Here is a 15,522-nt window from a genome sequence, read left to right as displayed (position 1 = left end):
TATCAAGCATATACGTTTACCATGAGGTTAAAACGGGAAATGAACGTGCTATAGCTCTGTGATATGTCATTATCATTTGAGCACTTAGAAGGAATTAGGAGGCTGAAGGACCCCCAGACACTAGCATCGGAGTGTCCCGAAGCTGCTTTTTAAGAGAGAGCACTTGGAGCTGACTCGCCTGAGTTTCGTTGTTCTTATTTCTTCCTTCACTGTTATGGGCCATGAACTGTAGCATTGAACTTGATGGATGTGATTCCTGACTTCATAGAGCTCCTAGTCTAAGAAGTACTATGGATTCAAGTCTAAAAACTCTTGGGAGAATCCCATCCTAGGAGCCAAAGGCCTGCTAAGATGTGTTGTGGACCATGCAATATGTGCCCTCCTTAATACCCATCACCGGCCTATCCCGTGGTGCACTGGGTGTTATACACAAATGATGAATCATGGAACATTACATCAAAAACTAAGGATATACTGTATGGTGACTAACATAACAGAATTAAAAATTATTATTAAAAATAAATAAAAAATAAATAAATAAAACAATATGGCTATTAAAAAAGATGTGGAATAACAACAAAATAACATCAACAGGGAATGAGCATATAATATCTACAGCATACTATGATGTCATAATTTGGACAAAGGCTAATGCTCTTCTGCCTTTGTGGCAAAATGAAATGAGCAGAAAGTAAGGTAGGATGCGTTTTGGAATAAGTCTAAAGCCTTGGAAGAATCCCATGCTAAGGATGTAAGGCCTGACCCAGACCAGCCAGATAGGACCGTGAATACGTGGCCATGTTATGCCGGGCTCAACAGCGTCTGCTGAGCTCGGGCGTGACCCACAAGGCTACGGGCACAAGTTTTGCATGAGGACTGTGCTCTGCTGGTTTTCAGACGAATCCTCCACCCCCACCTCCACTGTCCTATGAGCTTCAGCAAAACCAAAACAGGTAAGGAGTAAATGTGTTGTGAATCAATGATATCTCTATCATTGGCTAATAAGACCCATAGCACTGGATGCTCAGTTGCCTTTCCCCACGAAGAAAGCAGATTTTCATAATTGAAATTGTTAGCATAATTAAACAAATCAAAGACCCAGTCATTAACTCAGTCTTTCCAGTGAAACCAATTGCCTTTGATTCTATCCTGGAGAATCCATGCAAATGGGCGTTTTATGTAAACTCCAAGCTGTACTAACCAAAGGCTGCCTTGGTGGGCCTGGAGGGCAAAACACACAGGGGCACTCTCCATCAAAAGATGCAGGGGAAAAAAAATCTTGTACCATTTCTTCTGCAGTTGCTAATAAGCTTAATTCGAACACTTACCCGTCTTTTATACAATTCTTAGCATCACAGAGGAAGTGCATTTTCTTTCTCCTTAAACAAAGTTCCAGTCCGAACCAGCAGCCTCTGTAGGCTGTCTTAATTGCTACTTTGCACTGCACTGGACTATGACTCTGATTTTTGGCACATGCCGTCATACACAAAGTTCCTAAAATAAAATGCTCCAGGATATCCCAGGAACTCTTAGAGGGCTTTAAAAAGGGACTTGCACACAGAAACAATAGCTTTGATGGAGACAGTTCAGGCAAGCAGAATGATTAGTGCAAAAGAATTACGTGATTCGTTGAGACCTTAAAGTGGGTCCGGAGAATCCTTGCCACCTAACTTATCATGGTTTGGGGGAGTTTGATGAGAATCCAGTTTTGATAAAGACAATTGTTTTTTTCCTCCCTCAGTGACTATACATTTAAATAGCTAAAACATCTGTTCAGCCACATAGTAAAACATGTACACTCAGAACGCCTGAGAGAAGAGCCTGCCAAATCATCGGTTGAGAGGGACTTTGCTGGGGGGAGCATCAAGATAAAGCAACCGCTGTTTGTTTTGTCTGGTCAGGGGGAAAGCCAAGGCAACCAATATTTTGGGTTTCTTTTATTTCATTTGTGAAGAAATATTTGAGAAAGGGTGGCGAGGGAAGATTTCCTGACGGGATTTTTAAAGCTATTACTAGAAGAGCAAGAGAACCTTGGATGTCAACGCCTAACAGACTCTTGAGACCAGCCACCAAACCACAAAAAGTGACTTTTCTCTTCGCGTGGCCTCTACGTCCCTCCTGATGGAGGCAGAAATGGGGAGCAGCACGGAGACTGGAAAGACAGCCAATAGAGGCACTCAAATCGCCCTGGCTGTGTTCGTTGGTGGCACCCTGGTGCTGGGCACGGTCCTCTTTCTAGGTAAGTGGGGCGCTGGAGGCCAGGGAGCAGGGCGAGGGCAGTTAACTTTCCTTGTGCTTTATTCTGGCACCTTGTCCGGATGCAGGTGGAGGGCTGTTTGCATGTGTGAGTGAGTAGGTGGTGTATCCTTAGCTTCTATTAAATATGCAAAAGGAAAAGGAGCCTTTTCTTTAGGAAGCTGAATAAATAAATACACGCACGCACCAAATGTATAGTCCAGAATGCCAAGTGGGTATAAAGTGGCTTCTGGTGGCTGGAGGATTCGGTCGCACTGGGCGAACATTTTACATTTAGCAAAACGAGGGTTTATGAATTCATAGTCAGATACTGTCATTTATTTTGTGAGGGAAGACTTGACGTTGTGATTGAAACCACGCTGGAATTTTTTTTCCATTTGATTTTTGCAAATGTTTGCCTCAATGAATCATGAAATTTAACTTAAAAAAATACAAAGCAGTCTTTAAACATGCACCTTAATGATATTCCTCAATGCTTTTCTAATCCAGTGACTCTGGTGGGATGAAATTTTAACTCTGCCTTTCTAGATTTAAAAATTAATATGAAGGAGAACAGAGGTTTTCCTTCCAACATTTGAAAGGTATTGTGATTCAATTATTTTAATGACTCTTGGTGAGAATGATGTACCCAGAGAGTATATATGATGAAAGCATATTCCTATAAATAAGAATGAAATATCTTAGAAAGGGGAGACGGATGTTCTAAAATTGCAGGCATTTTGGACCCTTTGTATTTTCCTCATACAGCCCATACTATTTCACTAGCTTGAAAGCTAGACAGGAACAAGCCCCTATCCTTAGGAGACTTGAGGTGCGGTGTGAAATGCAGCAAGCCTGGAAACGTTCTTTGGCTTGTACAGGTTGCAGGAGGCCATGTTTATTTTGGCAAGGGAAGACCAGTGATCCGACTTTAAAAGAGTTAGGGTTGTGTGGTTGAAAACTCTGCTAAAACCAGCAAACCATCTTTCCATGTTCTCTGTGGCTGCAGATTTAGGAAATTAGATAGGTCTATTGCTGCAGCTAAACCTCCTACTCCTGCAACTGAATTTGTGGCTCTCAAACACTTTTCTCAGATTTCTCAGCACTTGGCGTTTAGACATGTGTCCTATCCTGACATTCAAAAGAGAGGAAAATGATATGGGCATGCCCATATGGGAACTACATACTCTGTGGGAAGTGAGTACAAAGTTAGACTATTTGTGTTTTGCGAACACTCCCAAACTTCAAAAATCCAAATGATGATTGTTTATGTAAAAATATGTACTCTTTTTAATGATGTTACTGCTGCGTGAAGCATTTGAAATTCCACCATTTAAGAACGACTATATTCTGAGGCTGTTACATATTAGTTGGAATTTTTTAAAAAAATATTTTATTTATTCCTTTGAGAGAGAGAGAGAAACAGAGCACAAGCAGGGGGAGAGGCAGATGGAGAAGCAGGCTTTCTGCTGAGCGGGGAGCCTGATGTGGGACTCAATCCCAGGACGTGCAGATCATGACCTGAGCCACCCAGGTGCCCGTAGTTGGAATATTCTCAATGGCAGCAAATCTTTGCTCCTTGAGAGGAGATGATTCTTTGGAATCAGCTCTAAAGTTTTTAGAGCACAGTAAAATTCATGAAGCCAGGCAATGCTATGGGTAAGGAGGCCTGCATAAAACAGAAAAAAATAATTTGCAGTGTGCCCAATTACCTGTTTCTTACTGCAAATTTCTAAGAGGAGCTCTAATGATGTTAGAGAACAAAAGCGTGGCCTCTCTACACCTTCACTAGCCGGTGTGGCTGGTGTGGTCCGTGGGCTGGCAGCATGCGCACCACTGGGGAGCCCCAGCTTCCCCCCAAGAACTACTGATTCAGAATCTGCATTTCCATAAGATCCCCCGTGATTCTTTTGCAAATGAAAGTCTGAGGAGCCTTGCTCTAGCTTGACCATGTCCGCTTGGATGTATATGTTTGGGGATACTTGCTTTAAGATAAATGCACATTCTTTAGTAGGTTTTTGTCAAACATCTCTGCGCTTTTCAGACTTCCTTCCCCCCCCCCCCACCGCCCCAGCCCTTCTTCACTGCCTAGTCCCCCAAGCTCTGCCACCCACCTCTGCTGAGCACTTAGTGAAGTCCTTGTCTGAGAATCTCCAGGGACCTGCCAGGCAATACTCTTTGTGACAATATTCTGGTTAAGTCCTCCTCTTCAAGGCGCTTCCTGGTTGATATTTTTCTGTCTGTCCAAATTTAGGCACATGCCTGCAATTTCTAGCATCCCTCCTTACCTCTTTGCATTTTAGGCTCTGGGCTAATCTCTTTCCTAAACCTTAGTCCTTCTACGGTAAGAGTGACTGGCATTGGCCTTGGGATGGTCTCAGAGAAGCTAGAAAACTAGAATTTAAAATGACAGGTATAGTCATATGCCTATAAATAGCTTATTTTAAAGCATCCTTTCTTCTCTTCCTCCTTCCCCCCTTCTTCCTCCCCACAGTCTATTTCTCAAATGTAATAGTTGGCAAACTTTTTCTGTAAAGGGCCAGACTGTAAATATTTTCAGCTTTCTGAGCCATCCAGTCTCTGCTGCTGCTACTCGACTCCATTTTACCAAGAAGGCAACCACAGACAAATATGTACACAAATAGGCATGACTGTATTCTGATATAATTTGATTTCTGAGCAGTGAAATTTGAATTTCAGATCATTTTAATGAAATAGTATCCTTTTTGTGTTTTTTTTCCAAGCATTAAAAAATGTAAAAATCATTTTTAACTCATGGGCTGTACAGAAACCGGCAGAAGACTGGACTTGGCCCATGGGCCATAGTTTGCTGACTCCTACTTTATGGTCATTCTCACACTGTCGATGTGTGGATGACTCCACTGCATTCTGAGGTCATTTCTACTGGTTATAGAAAAATCTAAAATAAGAAACCAACTGCTCCTCAAGTTTTTATAAAGCACCTAACCAGTAAAAACTAACATTTTCATTTTTTTCTAAAGATTGTATTCATTCATTTGAGAGAGAGAGAGAGAGCACAAGCAGGCAGAGCAGCAGGCAGAGGCAGAGGGAGAAGCAGACTTCCCACCGAGCAGTGAGCCTGACACAGGGCTCGATCCCAGGACCCCGGGATCATGACCTGAGCTGAAGGCAGGTGCTTAAGCGACTGAGCCACCCAGCACCCCATTTTCATTTTTTATATTAAAAATATTCTCCTTGTTGTCCCAATTTCATTCACCACACCTTCACATCATCTGGGCTTGCTGATTCGTATTTATTTGCAGGATCTTAACCCCCCATGGATATAATGCTCTTCCTCAAGGGGTTAGGCTTGTCTGCATCCCAATTAATTTAATTTAAATCTCCTTTTTACTCATATTCAGATAAAGATATCTAATTCTGCTTCCTTAAAGGGTTGGGTCAAGAATTCTTTTCCATGAAAGCAGTAACTCCTTAAATTAACCATTTCATTAGCTTTTTTAAAAAAATAAAATAAGGCTAGTATCCAGATGGTACTGTCCAGAATCGTAACAGTATTACTTATAATAAAGTTTGTTTTTCCATTATAAAAAATAATACAGGCTCATTAAAGAACATTTGGTAAACATATAGAGGTAGACTGAAGGGAATATGTCCCCCATGGTTCCATCACACAGACGTAATGAAATATTCAGTACTAATGTTTATGCTGCACATTTATATTTTTATCTAACTTTTCTTTGCTCCTTAAAGAAATCAAGTCACACCTTTACGCTAAGGTAATTCTTTTCTTTTTTAGAAGGTTTATTTGTTCAGGGGCGCCTGGGTGGCTCAGTCGTTTAAGCGTCTGCCTTCAGCTCAGGAACCCCACCTTGGGCTCCCGGCTCAGTGCGGAGCCTGCTTCTCCCTCTCCCTCTGCCTCTGCCACTCTCTCACTCTCTGTCTCTCTCAAATAAGTAAATAAAATCTTAAAAAAAGATTTGGGAGAGATGGAGAAGCAGACTCTCCACTGAGCCGGGAGCCCAGTGTGGGGTTGATCCCATGACCCCAAGATCATGATCTGAGCCAAAATCAAGGGTTGGATGCTCAACCGACTGAGAAACCCAGGCACCCATGAGATACTTTTTTTCTTAAAAATAGACCTGAGATGTTCCACAGGCAATTTTCTTATATCTGTAATGTAACACAAGTAAAAAGGCTGTTTGGAGGATGGCAGCAGACAAAAGAACAAAGAAAAAGCAGGCTCCTCTTAGAATGTGAGTTAATAAAGAATACAAATCGCCACACTGGCAAGAGATGTACAGGTCTTCCATCTCTAGCAGAAATATAGGTACCGCCGTGCTTTCTTATCCTGCTTCTCAGCTGAGGATGCCACAAAAGGCCTTGGCTCCCCTTCAGCCCCCACCATCCATCTCCCCATGGCCACATCTCCAAATGATTTCTTATTGCTTCTCACAGAGTACAGCAATAATGAATTTCTATGAACTTTCTTGGCTACCAAAAATATCTTTGAAATCTAAACTCACATCTGCTAATGCCCAGGTGCTGCCTGGGGTTTACAAATTGGGCACCCTTCTGTACTTCTGCAGAAATCCATTTAGATAATATTGCCAGCCAGATGGGGAAAATTAAACCATTGGTGAAAAGCTAATTCCATCTTGCAGGGTTTTTGTCTTGTTTTGTTCTGGTGGAAGTAGTTGGAAGCTTGGTCCACGAACCGTATCTGTCTGGTAGCTAGGCTGAGCTTGGTGGGAGGAGGGTGTGTAGGGGACAGGGCATATCATGACTCTCTTGCTAGAGGACTGAATAATATACAGTGTACCCCCCCCCCGCCAACACACACATCTATGGATGGTTTGGATAAGATTCAGAACTTTAAATGCCACACATGCTATTTTTCTCCTTCCAGTCTGGATTTGCTCCAAACGACATAGTTGTAAGTTTCATTTTCTCCCCATCTCTAAAACAGGAATGTAGTTGTAAACAGAAAGAGTGAAATTATGAGACTTAAATCATAGATAATTGGAGATGGAAGAGACTTTAGAGATCATCTAGCCCAGTGGCTCTCAAACTTGAGTGTGCATCAGAATCACCTGGAGGGCTTGCAAAAATACAGATGGCTGGGCCCCACCCCCAGACTTTCCGATTCAGGTGAGCACTAGAGCTCAGTAATTTGACTTTCTCAAGAGCTGCCAGGGAATGCTGCTCCCGATGCCTGGGCACCCCACTCTGAGAAGCATTGGTCTGATTGTATCCACTCATCTTATATTCTAGAGAACCCAATTTCAGAGCAGCCAAGTCTCACCAAGTTCCATTAGCTTGTGACCAGAGTCTGGTTCAGTGATACTGAGCCAACTGGATTTTTTGAACTCCATGTCAATGCTGAGAAGGATGAACTGATATCAAATGTCTAGCATATGTGCCTGACTGTGGGTTACCTGATCGTAGTTTGCTGCAAGCCAGTCATTTCTTTATTTTGGTCTGTTTTTTCAGTGAGTCAAGGTTTCTTAAGTCTCCAAGCTAAACAGGAGTACTGCCTGAAGCCAGAATGCATTGAAGCTGGTAAGTCCGTTTTCCATCCTGTGTCAAGTTATCATTATGGTACCTTGGGGAGAGGAAGAGAAAACAGATGGTATTTTTAGTATTCTGTTTGCTTGAGGTTTACCAAGGATGAAATGCAATTTTGATGAAACTTTCAGTTTACCTTCAAGTCTCAGTGTGAAGTTGTGGAGCGTTGGTTTCCTGTTTTTTTTTTCTTCTTTGCAAAAAAAAACAGCTGTGCTGTATTCCAAGTCATTATAAGGAAATCCGGAAGGGGCTTGGAGGGCCAAATGGCTTTTCTTAAGACCCAAACAGAGAGACCATTGGCCTTCCTATGGCCTGAGCTGGATACAGGTCGCTGTTGACCCTAAGCAGTCTCTGTGTATCATTTGGTTAGTGGGTCCTGCCTGTCCGCCTCTGAGCAGGGATCTTCCGTCAATCTGTGCTTCCACTGTCACCTGAAATCACTTTGGGTCCTTACAAGTCAAACTTGTCTTGAGGTGAGTGGGCGATGTATCAGTGGGTACTCCACAGTGAATAAGAGTGTTTAAACTCGCCTCAGTTTTGGCACATTTTATTCCCTCTATAGGGAAGAGGGAATAGGGTTAGAGCCTAGATTTGCAGGACCCAGATTCCAGCTCCCTACCCCTCTTCTTTAAGTGGGCAGGAACACTAGTGTATTTTCCAAGGAGAAAGTCATAAGCATTAGTTAAGCACATGGCCCTTTCACTTTCCTCTTGGTCTTAAGAGATTAATGAATTAATTTGCCAACTATTTATTCCAAGTCAGGCACTGAGTTAGCAGTGAAGTTGAATGACCAGGTAGGGGAAGAAATGCCATCAATAAACACAAGGTGATCAGTGTGGAAGAAAAATATTGGCCGGTGGTAATGTTATGCAGAAAATTAAAATATTCAAGTAGAATAATGTGATAGCAATGGGGCGCCTGGGTGGCACAGCGGTTAAGCGTCTGCCTTCGGCTCAGGGCGTGATCCCGGCGTTATGGGATCGAGCCCCACATCAGGCTCCTCCGCTGTGAGCCTGCTTCTTCCTCTCCCACTCCCCCTGCTTGTGTTCCCTCTCTCTCTGGCTGTCTCTATCTCTGTTGAATAAATAAATAAAATTAAAAAAAAAAGAATAATGTGATAGCAAGTGACAGGATGGCTAGGTTGGAAAGTCTGAGGAAATGATGTTGAAATGACCCTGAATGATGAGAAGGGACAGGTTGTGGGAAGACCGAGGAAAGGGCTTTCCAGGTATGGGGAAGAGCTAGGGCAAAGGTCTTGGAGCAGAAGAACTTACTGGGTAAGGGCTAGAGTGCAGGGTTAGTGGGGAACCCAGGTGTCAGCGAGTGTGGGTTTTTCCTAAGTGTGTTTGAAAGCCTCCGGAAGGTTTCAATAAAGGCAGAGACATGATCTTATTAGCATTTAAAAAGATCTCTCTGTGGAGACCTAGACTCAGGAGAGTCTTTCTGGATGGAAAAGAGACCAGAGGGATCAAGATGGAAGAAGGTTGTCCGGCGGGAGGTTATTTCGGTAAGCCAGACAAGACGCGATGCTTTCTTGAATTCCAGAGATGGAAAGGTAGAGTGTAGAGGATTTGGGAGCCAGAGGGTTGCCAAAGGATTTGAAGTGGGTTGTGAGAAAAAGCAGAGAATCAAGGTGATGCTTAGATTTTTGGTGGTGGCATTTGTCGAGGTGGAAAAGACTCAGGTGAAAGAGCTTTTAAATTCAGAGGCCTTATACGAAGGTAATGGATTAGATAATTATTTTTGTCCCATTTTTAAGTGATCAATATATATTTCTTTACCAGGCATTGTGTTAAGTGACTTACATGAGCTGTCTCATAAAATCTTCCTAAGAACCCCATGATGTCAGTGCTATCACCAGGCCCAACTACAGATGAGGATATGGAGGCTTCTGGAAGCTAAATAATTTGCCCAGGGTCACATCCTGAGTTAGCTACTGAGCTGGGCTTCAAGGTCATGTCTGTTTGCTCTCCATCAGTGCTTTGGTGCGATAAGGCCATGCCACGTAACTCTTTGGCCTTGGTCCTGTCTTGCCTTTTTCATAACAATAGACTTACTAGTGTCTGGTGATTAGACAACCATTTCAGCTTCTCGATTTCATCCCGGGAAGGGTGAGAACAATTTGGGAATTCCCAACACTTTCCTGTTTCCAGCTTGAGCAGCTGACCTAGGGTTTCTCAATGGAAAGTGATGACTTGAAGTAGAGTGGGACACCAGGTGGAACTGTCAGAGGTCACGTTTTAGACTTCATGTCACCTTGTGATTTTACTGTGTTTGGGTCCTTGCAGATGTGTGAAAATGAGATTTTTTTTTTAAGATTTTATTTATTTATTTGACAGAGATAGAGACAGCCAGCGAGAGAGGGAACACAAGCAGGGGGAGTGGGAGAGGAAGAAGCAGGCTCATAGGGAGGAGCCTGATGTGGGGCTCGATCCCATAACGCCTGGATCATGCCCTGAGCCCAAGGCAGACTCTTAACCGCTGTGCCACCCAGGCGCCCCGAAAATGAGATTTTTTTGAACTAAAAAATTTTCAATTTGAGTTTAGGGAACTTTCTGTATGGAGAGCCACTTATACGAGTTTTCTCTTTATTACAAATCTTAACACAAGAGTAAAACAGAGAATGCCATTTGATAATGTTATCTCCCGCCAGTCTGTTTTGCCTTGCTGTTCTGTTTTTAATTTCACGTTGGTGAATGGCTAATATTGAAAAAAATACTGATTTTTCTGTTTCTGTGACGAAAGGCTCACCAAGGATACATCCTCTTCAGTGTAACTGGAGCCTCACTGTGCTTAGGGGCATGCAGAACAGCTGTTACATACGCACTGCATAAATGTCTCCCTGGGAAGGTCTCAAATGAAAAGCAGCGCAAAGGCGGGGGGGGGGGCGTGCGTGCGTGGGGCGCGTGTGCGTGCGTGGGGCGCGTGTGCGTGCGTGGGGCGCGTGTGCGTGCGTGGGGCGCGTGTGCGTGCGTGGGGCGTGTGAGGGGCGCGTGTGCGTGCGTGGGGGCACGCATGCGTGGTGGGGCCGTGCGTGGTGGGGTGCGTGCGTGCGTGTGGCGGGGTGTGTGTGCGTGTCTGGTCATGCAGGATGGAAGCTCAGAAGCTGGAAGTGTTTGATTACTTCTGGGCCGTTTCTCATCAGGTGCCACCCTTTTCTGAGATGCCTCCTCTCCATAGCTCTCTTTTTCTTCTCTTGCCCATTTCCTCTTCTCCTAATCCCTTTTTCAAAATAAGAGGTGGAAAAAATTACAAGGAAGGGGCATGCTAAGTACGGATAAGGGCAGACAGGCGGACTTGGGTTTGAAGCATGGTCTGTCCACTTAAAAACCACATGATCCTGGGTTAATTAAATAACCATCCAAAGCCTCTTGTTTACCATCTGTAAAATGGAAATACTGTTTTTATTTAGCATACTAGGTATGAGAGTAGAAGAAAATAGCGGTGCTGGTTGTAGTAGTAATTCAGGACCATGGTGTGTGTGATTCTAAACCCCAGGCCCAGAGAACATTGTAACTGTCAGCTGGCAAGACTGGATCTGATTTCAGTTCTTGTGATGGCAAAACTAGATCTTAACTTCTCTGAGACGGTTGTGGACTTTGTTTATACTACCTAAGAAAATATGCATATATTTCCTATGGAATTGTTACTGTGCTTGCTTCAGGAGTGCCGCTCCAGATATTGCTGGAGGTAGTATATTATCTGTGGTCTATGCACTGTATTAGTTTTCTAAAATCGGAAAATGTATGCGCTCTGAAAAAGAACTCAAGAGTTTCAGATAAGTGTGGAATTGTAATAGCAAAAATTTGTAAGTAAGGTTGCCCGCTTAGCTACATACATACATGTTCAGGATGCTCAGTTAAATTTGAATTGCAGATAGACAACAAGACTGCTATTTTTGTTGTGTTTGTCCACAGCAATATTTGGTACGTACTTAAACTATAAAAGCCGTCATTGATATGAAATTCAAATCTCATTAGGCATTCTGTATTTTATCTGGCAACCGTATTTGTCAGTGTGCCTGACACTGTTCCAAACACTTCTTCACGTGTATTTACTTATTTAATTCTCATGAAGATCCCACGGATTGTGGTTATTATCCTTTTTTACAGATGAGGAAACTGAGAGGTTAAGTAACCCGCCCAAGGTTACATAGCTTTTGCATGGTGTTGCTGGCATTTAAACCCAGGTGGTCTGGCTCCAGATGATGCTGTACTTTCTGAAAAGGGCTTAGCATGGTTCCTGGCACAGAGGAAATGCTCAGTACTAATGATTTTACTATTAGCACCACCCTCTCCCTTGAGCCCTGATTAAACTTAAAAGCTCAGGCTGGGGTATGGGGTGTGGTGACTCTACTTCTACATAAACGCTAGTAGGGGACCGCGCAACCACTGACCTTATATGCAGTAACTTGAGAGAACACATAGTTGGGCCTTTCACAGGTTTTTTTGATCATCATATTTCTTTATTAAAACAAGTCTCTTTGAGCTTTCTCTCCATGGAACTGAGCAGGGGGAAAAGGGTTGTGGTGTCTTGACAACTATGGTTCCTTGCAATTTGAAGTCTCAGTTCTACAGAAAGTGCAGCCCTGTGCCCAGCTGTGAATTACGAATGATGAATTGGGAGTTTGAAACTAGAGTTTTCCCACTTAGCGGGCTGACTTCCAAATTCTGTGTGAGTGATGTATTTCCCCACTCTGTGTCAAGGCTGAGGTCATAGCTGATCTTGCAGATTTTGTAGGTACCTACAAGAATACTGAGGAGATGGAGAGGATACATTTTTAGGTTGGGGTCAGGGGGAGGTTTGGGAAGGCAGCCAGAAAACAATGTGCTTATGTGAATAAAAATGTGTGTGAGGGCTTTTCTGTGTGATTGTAAATATTGTGTGGCACTGAGACTTGTATAATCCTGGGGTGTCACATAGCAGATTCGTTCTGTGACTGAACAGCCAGAATCATTATAAATACAAACTGGAATAAAGATTTGGTATGTCCTAGCTTATTTGCATACTAATATCAATGGTAAAATAGTAGCAGTAAGTAAAAATATAATTGGAGACCACTGAATTAATTCTCAAAGATGAAAATATTAAGCCAGTTTTAAAATTTATCAAGCTTCTAAAACCAGTTGTTTATTTTACTTTTTTTTTTTTTTTAATAGAGGACAAGCAGGGTTGGGGGGTGGCGGGGGAGAGGGAGAGAGAGAATCTGAAGCAGACTCCACACTCCGTGTGGAGCCTGATGTGGGGCTCAGTCTCACAGGCCTGAGATCATGACTTGAGCCAAAATCAAGAGTTGGATGCTTAACTGACTTAACCACCCAGGTGCCCCTCTAAACCAGTTTTTTACTTTGATTTTTTTGGGAAGGAGAAAGTGCTGGGGATTTTGAAGTCCTGTAGAAACTTAGGATATTTCTAGATCATTCACTTTATCAAGGACAAAAAGTTGTTGAAAATTTTCATAGCAAGTCTAGGCTAGAAAAATATCTAGCCTACTTTTAAACCTGGAGGACACATGTAACCAAACTGATAACCAGCATATATAAATATATGCAGATGATAATTTTTTTGGCAGTTCCTTTATATTCAGCTGAAAACTCATTGGGTTTTCATTATTTTAAATAAATATATTCTGGCATCAATTAAAGTATGAAATTACCCAGAATGTCATCTTTTCAATGTCATTAAAATATTGGCTGCCTTTTTTTTTTAAATTGGTGCATATCTTTGTGTTAGAGTGGTAGCCAGCAGTTGTATGATGGTTAGAAGAGAGTTGGAGTTCAGTCTTAGGAATTTTGGAACCTTCTCACTTTTCTTTTTTAAAGATTTTATGATTTGAGAAAGAGAGAGAGAGCACTGAGTAGGGGGAGACGCAGAGGGAGAGGGACAAGCAGACTCTCTGCTGAGCCTGGAGCCCAATGTGGGGCTTGATCCCAGGACCCTGAGGTCATGACCTGAGCCGAAGTCAGACACTCAACCGACTGAGCCACCCAGACGCTCCAAGAAACTTCTCATTTTTTAATGAAATATTTTTTTACAGCTCGTGGATACGTATTTAAGTATGCACAAGCTTCCTCCCTGTTGACTGTGTTGCGTATGCAATTGTGTGTGGGCTTATGAAAGAGGAAGAAATGGTAAATCAGTCTGTTGTGTCTTTCTGTTAACTTACACACATACTCAGTTCTGCCCTGAGACCTGGGCAAGTGGGGCCCCTGCTCTGGGCCCCTCATTTAGAATGCCTCACTTTGCCCTCCTCTGGCCATGCCTCTCCCCTAATTCAGGGGCCAGGTCAGCAGCCATACCCGTTTATGAGCCCGAATTCCCTGCTAAATGGCCCTGAGCCTCCCTACAGGGCCCGTGGGGGTCTCTTCTAGGGGTTCATTCCTCTGAGAGCTACACTGAACATCCAGGGGCTCAGGAATTCATACCTGGATTTCCAGGTCTTTATGGAGGTATATTGTAAATACATCTTTTAAATATTTCAGTATGACTTATGGGCCTCTGTTTCACTCAGCTTACACCATGGAACAAAATACCCCCAAATCTTAGAGGTTTGAAATAGGAGTGATTTAATATTTGTTGTGATTCTGTGGGTTCATCAGGGGTCCCTCTGCTGCTCTTGCCTGGGCTCATTCATACAGCTGCATTCAGCTGGAGGGTTATCTGACCTGGAAGGTCCATGATGGCTTTAGTCACATGTCTGGCACTTGGTGCTGACTGGTTTATTTTCTGTGTGGTCTCACCTCCTCCAGGAGGCTTCTTCAGAGGGCTGTCTTAGGGCTCCATTCAAAGGGAGTTAATATGGAAGATACAAGGCCCTTTTAAGGCCTAGTTTTTGAAACTCAAGAAAAGTCGCTCTGCTATATTCTGTTGGTCACAGCAAGTTGTAAGGCCAATCCAGATGCAAGGCAGGGAAAATAGATCCTATCGCTTGATGGGATGAGTCACAGAACCACCTGGCAGAAGGATGAGAGGGATGGAAGGAGATGTTGCACACATCCTTGCAGACAATTTACCGTAGACTCCATTTGTATTCCTGTCCCATGCCGCGCAGATGTCAGGGGCAGTCCTGCAAAAACCATTAACACGAATACCACCAAGCTTTTACCCACTCAATCTAAATACAGTAATTTCATATAGTGAAGTTGATTCAGGGAGTCATTTGAGAGGAAAAGTAAAAGCCAAGGCTTGGAAACTGGTTGATAGGAAATGGTTGTTTAATTTGGAAGAGAACAGTACATAGAGTTCGGTGCTTGTCATTAATCCTGTGATTTTCTTTTTAAATAGCTGCCGCCATCTTGAGTAAGGTAAATTTCTCTGTGGACCCTTGTGATAATTTCTTCCGGTTTGCTTGTGATGGCTGGATAAACAGCAATCCGATTCCTGAAGATATGCCAAGCTATGGCGTTTACCCTTGGCTGAGACATAACGTTGACCTCAAGTTGAAGGGTAAGTTTCTACTGGGGTTCGGTGACGCACTTTACAGAGAGCAGTACTTGACAAGAAAAACACAGTTTTGGATTTGGAGCACGCCTGCTTACTTTCAACTATATTAAATTCATTTCCAAGATATTTTAAAATGGAAGACTGAAAGGAAAATTATGGTATTTCAGTCTCCCAGATCTCGAATACAAGCCTAGCAGAGGCTTCATTATGTTTGGATTAGCAAATAGTAAATTCTGCTGAGGGATAACTAGCATTTCCTTGAGATTGGGAGCAAAAGAATAGTTAATGAAAGTTATT

General features: G+C 42.9%; 1 protein-coding gene across 4 annotated transcripts in view; it reads left to right on the top strand.

The window, feature by feature from the left end:
* The first annotated feature begins 1,425 nt into the window (after positions 1-1,425).
* The window catches only part of PHEX (phosphate regulating endopeptidase X-linked), a 199,530-nt gene continuing 185,433 nt past the window's right edge, over positions 1,426-15,522 (top strand). The window contains exons 1-3 of one of the 4 annotated variants that reach the window (XM_087860390.1): positions 1,426-2,239; positions 7,708-7,776; positions 15,067-15,228. In XM_087860390.1, coding sequence (XP_087716516.1) covers positions 2,122-2,239; positions 7,708-7,776; positions 15,067-15,228 — 349 coding nt within the window. In that variant the 5' untranslated portion in view covers positions 1,426-2,121. Of the gene's footprint in view, positions 2,240-7,707; positions 7,777-10,840; positions 10,928-15,066; positions 15,229-15,522 lie in introns of those variants that run through there. The other 3 variants (XM_087860389.1, XM_087860387.1, XM_087860391.1) reach the window with 3 other exon arrangements.

Source organism: Ursus americanus, chromosome X, assembly GCF_024610735.1.
Source record: "Ursus americanus isolate L20-20 chromosome X, mUrsAme1.1.p, whole genome shotgun sequence".
Classification (NCBI taxonomy): domain Eukaryota; kingdom Metazoa; phylum Chordata; class Mammalia; order Carnivora; family Ursidae; genus Ursus; species Ursus americanus.
The sequence above is the reverse complement of the archived record's forward strand: the minus strand, read 5'-3'. Positions and strand labels throughout refer to the sequence as shown.